Raw genomic sequence first — 6,857 nt, 5'->3', positions numbered from 1 at the left:
AAACATAATGATGTTTATACAAAACATATACAGTTTTGGTAGATTCCTATTTCCATGAACACTAAACGAATTTTCCTTTCAAACATTTGATAAATGATTAATACCATTAACTTTACATTTGCGCCTGGTTTCACGCCTTTTGAAAAGCTTTTCACGCCTAAACAGTTGCTATGGTTACGTAATACAGTGATTGCGTCATTCGTGTAGATCATAACACTTATATGAGTCCAACCCATAGTTTCACCATATGGAGGTTTAAATGTAATATATGGTAATAAGGAAAATAAGGTAATTAATTTCATTTTTTTAATTTGCGGAAAATAAAAAGTAAAATAGAGTATAAAAGCACGAAAACTCCATATTTGATCTGTTTACAGAACTGTATTGATGATAAATTATCAGTTGATAACTTAAGCTATTATGCGACTACACAAAAGTCAACTAGAAACCCTTCTATTGAAAGTGAGTCGTTACTGGACAGCTGAATCAGGTGTAAGAACTATAGCTGTCGCACAACTGCCGTCATAGTGACGTCATCAAACACTGTTCGAGAGCAAGAGAGTGTAACTTTGACCAGATACATTCATCACAGTTTTCTCTTGTCTCTTTAGTCAGCATGTGGAATTGTACAGTAACTTCCTTAACAAAGTCACCTTTATCTGTAGTTTTGTATTGCTTCCCCATAGCGCGTCATGTTTCGACGTTCTTGGCTGAGATGATTTAAACTAGGTTGCATCCTTAATGACGAAAGGTAGTATATATCATGTAGCTAGAAGATTGATTTTTATTTAATGTTGCTGCAATCAGATGAGAATTTTGTGCAAGATCCAGATAATGCATTATGATTTAATTGTATATAGTACCATTTTTATTTTTATTCATTCGGTGTTTCAAGAAGTTAGTTAACTGAAATAAGTAATTTATGTGTTTTAAACACATGCGTTCCCAAGAAAGCATTCGATAATTTTTTTGTATCTTTTCATGACAATAGTTATTTGCCAAATTGCTCAACACTCACAAGAATTTTTGTGCCTTGCCAAGTGATTTAGAATTTACGTATAACAAAGGGCTTTTTAATACTTGTAATAAACAACGCTTTAACACCAAATCTATTTATATTTAATTATATACTCAACATTTGCTTTACAGCTTCTTCAGGAGGTCCCACTAAAACACAAACCGTTACAAACAGCACAAAACTTCATTTGGTTTTGAAATAACCAATTAAAGCTTTGCGCTGTTAGCTACACTTTCTGTTTTAGTGGAACACTCGTGAAAAAGCTGTAAAGCGAAACGTTTAATGTCCAATTAAAGAAATAAGGTCGTTTATTAGTACTATTAAAATGTCTTTTATACATCAATGTGTACTACAGAAATGGAATATAGAAAGGACTTGCTATTTTCAGACTCCATGAACAAGTTATAATCAAAAGTAGTGTAAAGCTAACTTCGATTTTATTTTCTCGACCGTGGATTTTATGCGAAAGAACAAGTGTCTTGAAAACCTGGTTTCAGTTTCTGTTTCTAGCCGTGCTGGTAAGGGTTTCTAAATTTGTTGCGCATGATCACTGTAGGGTCTTAACATGGCGGCTGTTCAAGCTAGGGCTGGAAGATCTGTGGTTACTAGAGGACTAGTTCGGGTTGGATTTTATGAGCTGGAAAAGACCATTGGAAAAGGAAACTTTGCAGTAGTCAAATTGGCAACCCATATCATCACCAAGACCAAGGTAAGACTTCAGAAAATTTCTCAAGCCAAACTAGCACGACTAATGTCACTGTCAGAAAAGTTGTATAAGCATAAAACGACTACGTTAATAGGGTAGAATAACACGCCGTGCAGTGGCAGAATTTATCCGGCAGAAACATTTTGCGCTGGGGTTTATAAAGCTCCTAACTTCGATTGGTGATCACGCCTGACACTAGTCTTCTGTTAGTTTTTGAGACAATCGAAGCCCATATGGCTTATAAATGTGTAAGAATTAGATTTAAAACAGGATTTCTAATGTATTAGATTTGTAATGTTAAGCTATGTAAAGTATTACGGAGACTGTTATTTATGAATAATTATAACTACTTTGTAAATGATGTTAAACAACATTATTATAATTGACTAAAAGTAGTGAATTACTTATTTTAAATATATCTTAATCTTCCACTTATAATTTCATGTGGTAAAAAACTGTTTACTTTTCTTTACTAAACTAAATACAGTTAGCAAATCTTCATAAAGCATCAAAGAATCAATGCTTTAATTAGTAAATCTTCCATTAAAATGTTATTAAACAAGTTGTTTAATACAAATGGAAACAAAATTCAGTATTTCAGTATTTTGCTGAACTTATGTGTTAACATGGATATTTCTGCAGTATGTTTTTGGTGTGTTTTAAAATCAATATATTACAATCTTCTAACACATAAATTTCAGGTATATATATAAGGAATTATTGATACCCTAAATTTGATCTTTAATAATGGAGTTTTATAGATTTTACTATATTTAATATAGAGTCTAATACTTGCATGTACAGTGCATTATTTTTAGGTGTGGTATATTTAACATTCATTACATAAATTGCACTTAATAAATTATCAAAAAAATAATTATTTGCTATTAAGTGTGTCTAAATTATTCAAATTATAAGTATGTTATACACATCCAGTATATTATTAATGAAATAAAACAGATACTCAAATGGATTAATATAGTGTTTTGATATGTTGTTTGTTGTCATATCAATAGATGCTGGGCTTAATATGTCTCAGATTATTTTTCAAAGAAACACAAGTACAAGTTATTATATTTATACGTAAGTTTTCTTACAAACATTTTTGTTACACATCAGAATATTTTTCAGTGTTTATACATTGTACAGAACTAAAATGTTACAACTCAAAGTTATTTATTTTTACATTCTTCTGGGTGGATGTTTGATTTACTAGTGGTGTCATCTATCTGATAATTATTAGGGAACAAATATAGAGGTACTTAAAAAAGATGTACATTTTTCTCACAAATTTTCCTATTACCTTGGTTATAATTTCTTAGATTCTCATAAATACATTATAAATCTACAATCTTTCTGGTGCATGGAAAAATTATATGTACATACTGTGGGATATCTGGCTTTGAAATATTTTCTCCCTTTTTATTGGAAGTTATATTTATCATGCTGAATTTTGAAAATTTATACAATGTTATCTAACACAGATCTGAAAATCTACTAGTTGTTATCTATTTAATAATACTCACGTTTTAGAAATACACTGAGAATGCATTGTGTCATAAGACACATATAGTTTTTTTCACTTATAATGCATGGTTTTCATTTTGTTGTGTTTTAATATTAAATATATAGCCTTACTGTTTTCAAAAGGCTCTGAGTATGTTAAAGTATATAATGCTACATTTTAGGAAAAGTAAAATTATAAGTCGTAGTTTCATAAAATTTCAAATATTTAACACCATCGATTGTAAATGTATGCATTTTGTGTATATATGTATGTGTGTGTGCATACATGACAGAGGTAAAATGAAAAGTAGCAAAAAGTACTTTTAATATTTTTATATTTAAGTTGTCAATTTTTAAAAATAAGTAAAATAGACTGAGGCTAGAAAATGTAAAATTAAACTTATAATTAAGCTGTGACAGAAGTATCTTACAAAGCCATTGTGTAACTATTTTGAGGAAATATTTATTGCTTCAGAGCAAATGTGCATCCCAATAAAATTGATAAATGATGTATAAGTACTGTATCAAGCTACATTAATATTGGATTTGTTTTAATACAAAAATGCATAGACACTGTGTTCACAATGAAAATATTTGATTTATTGCTTCATGTAATATTGTCCATGAAATAATGATACATTGCTGTGTGTGCATGTTCTGTGTGTATGTATACTAACTAATACATTGTTAAATGATGTACTAAATGTACTTTTAAAAAATTGTCTTCATGCCATATAAGTACAAAAATTTGCATTAAAATTTACATAAATGTATATATGTTAGCCATTTTTTATAGTGTTTATCATCATATTAACACCATCAAAGTATAGGAACTTGCCTATAACTAGTAAAAAAAAAAGGTTTACTTGTTTGTGTACAGCTGTTTATAGAGATTTTCTTTGAATTCTGTTACATACATATTTAAGTAATTAAATCACCAGGGGATAGACTACAGTGATTATGTGAAAGAGTAATATTGAAGTGGATTGAAACTTGATTGTATGCCTTACTGCTCCATTGTTGTTAATAATGTTGAATAATAGCATTTATTTTATGCTTTATGTAGTAGGTTAGTGTCTGTGTAAATGCAACTGTATTGTCTTAGTGTCTATGCAAATCTTTTAATCATCATGATTTTCTTAGATTCAGCTTGTTTTTGTATTCAACTTTTTTACTTTGGATTTTACAATATACACTTAGAAACACTGTTTAGTACTTTGTTAGCAATGCAATTTCAGTAACAGTACAGGATACATTTCAACTTACTTCAGGTTGGATTGCTGTTAAATGTGTGTGTGTGTATATATACACACACAATCCACTTATAAAGCTGAATATTTGTATTTGTCTTGAAACATTGTACATCACCAGTCTTGGCACAAGTAATCAACTGTTTAAGAATGTTACATACATGCTGATTAAATTTCAGCTACATTAAATCTTTGTCTTTTAAAACAATGAATGTGGAATATCAACAGTTCTGGATATTAGTTGCAGAGTATGACAAAACAGTACTAAATATATAGTTATCAATGACACAGTTTGGAGATACCATAAAGTGGTGTTCATGAAAATAAGTATTTATTTTAAAATTATATACATGCTACTATAAACTACTTACATTGTTACACCAATTATGAATTTATATAGATTTAAACACTAACAATTTTATTTATTTGTCTACAGTTACACTTATAAAATTTCTGAAGTATAGATGAATGTTATGTTACTGAATTTCTTTCAATGTAAGTCATATAATACAAAATTAATGTTGTATGATCATTGAAAAACAGTTGTATATATTGCTCAGGAACAAGTGGCAGATTAAGTATCATTCTTAGCAGAATTTTATACCTTTTGTTTGTCATAAAAATTGCATCCAAGATTTTGTCTGTCATTTTGTTTGCGTGTTTTATGTGCTTATACTTATGCTTCTAACATTTAATTTTGTTAAGAAGGTTAGGTTATTGGATAATCTTTCTCTGTTATCATACTGTAGTAAACTAACTCTTCTGTATACTGTAGTATTATTGTTTTATAGGTTGCGATCAAAATTATTGACAAAACACACCTAGATGAAGAAAATTTGAAAAAGATTTTCCGAGAAATTCAGATAATGAAGTTATTGAATCACCCTCATATTGTCCAACTATATCAAGTAAGCCAACTAGATAGATACCAGTGCTGCGGTGCTATAGATAAGCTTACAATGCTATCTCTATATTGTTCTATCTGGCTTTACTGTATACTGTTTAGTGGCTTAGTTCACTAGTGTTTACCTGTACATGTTATATAGAATTTAGATAAGTTAAGCATGAAGTTTTAAGCATTATTAGATTATATTGTATGTTCATATCTATTACATTTTAAAACATAGTATAAATCTTATTTGAAACAAGTGGGTAAAATGTTATATAATAAGTCATATTTATACATGGTAGCTTACTTTCAATAAACTAGGTGATTTGGTACTTAATGTTACAATGCTTTTAATTAATATTTACCACTTACAAACAACAATTATTCTTCAGAGATATGATTGTAAGTTGGGTAGAAACTCATGATTAGTGAATTTAGAATATTATTGTTATGTTGCTCTTAGAAATACTAAAATATGAATCTCAAAATTATCAAAGAATTCCTTGTAAATACCCAAATCATTTATTTTCTCAAAAAAATTATAGGTAAATAAATCACAAAAAACAAATTTTAGTAGTAAACCAAAAGCATGTATATTATGTATTTTATATGATATATAATCATTTATTATTAACATCTAATTGTTCATTGTCTTTTGTTTTTTATTTCCTGTTTACAGTATTGGTGGATGACCTAAAACAAACATTAGAAAAATATAAGTAACTTTTTTAGTTTGATTTTGAAATTTTAGAGTGTAATGCAGTTTTAAAAATGAAATATCTCACAAATTAGAGCTTAAAAGTGTTTCATGAGTAAAAATTATAGGGCCAGGTTCAGATATAGAGCAATTTTGATAATGTGTTAACATATAAACACATTCCACACTTCATTAAAGGAAAACATTTTTTATATGTATAACTGATGGATAAAACATTTTATTATTGCTTTATGATATAAAAATATTTCTTTAATATTCAGGAAGATTTTGTTTTAAATTTTCTATAAATAAAATGCAGTACATGCTTATTTGATTGGTGTTATGAACATTCAGTTGTCTTGTACTCCTGAAATAAACCTAGACTAAGGATTATATGCATAATCTTTTTAAAGTTAATTCTATCACAAAGTATAATATGAACTAGGTATTTGAAATATTGATTAGACCTTTGATTAATGTTTCAGTTTGAGTGCTTTTTCATACGTGAATTTAACGTTTAAAGAACTAATGATATTCTTTAGTTTAACCAAAAGCATGCTTACAAACACAATATTTTATAATATTTTTTATTTCTAGTAGAAATGTTTCACATAATGTTTTGAGACTTCAGAAAAAAATTATAAATGGTATCTTACTAAAATGTTAGGTGATGGAAACAGAGAAGATGCTATATTTAGTAACAGAATATGCAAGTCAAGGAGAAATATTTGGTGAGTGAAGTTTCATTTAACATATGTGCATCAGGTTAGTTCTATTTATGAAAATTTAAG

The 6,857-nt window shown here is 28.4% G+C and overlaps 1 protein-coding gene across 1 annotated transcript in view; it reads left to right on the top strand.

Moving 5' to 3' along the window:
* The first annotated feature begins 2,803 nt into the window (after positions 1-2,803).
* Positions 2,804-6,857, top strand: part of LOC106465983 (serine/threonine-protein kinase SIK3-like) — a 57,785-nt gene continuing 53,731 nt past the window's right edge. The window contains exons 1-3 of the mRNA XM_022393950.1: positions 2,804-2,807; positions 5,272-5,388; positions 6,734-6,797. Of these exons, the coding sequence (XP_022249658.1) occupies positions 5,347-5,388; positions 6,734-6,797 (106 nt within the window). The 5' untranslated portion in view covers positions 2,804-2,807; positions 5,272-5,346. The remainder of the gene's footprint in view (positions 2,808-5,271; positions 5,389-6,733; positions 6,798-6,857) is intronic.

The sequence above is a fragment of the Limulus polyphemus genome, unplaced genomic scaffold, assembly GCF_000517525.1.
Source record: "Limulus polyphemus unplaced genomic scaffold, Limulus_polyphemus-2.1.2 Scaffold2113, whole genome shotgun sequence".
Lineage (NCBI taxonomy): Eukaryota > Metazoa > Arthropoda > Merostomata > Xiphosura > Limulidae > Limulus > Limulus polyphemus.
This window is presented reverse-complemented; position numbering and strand designations above follow the sequence as displayed.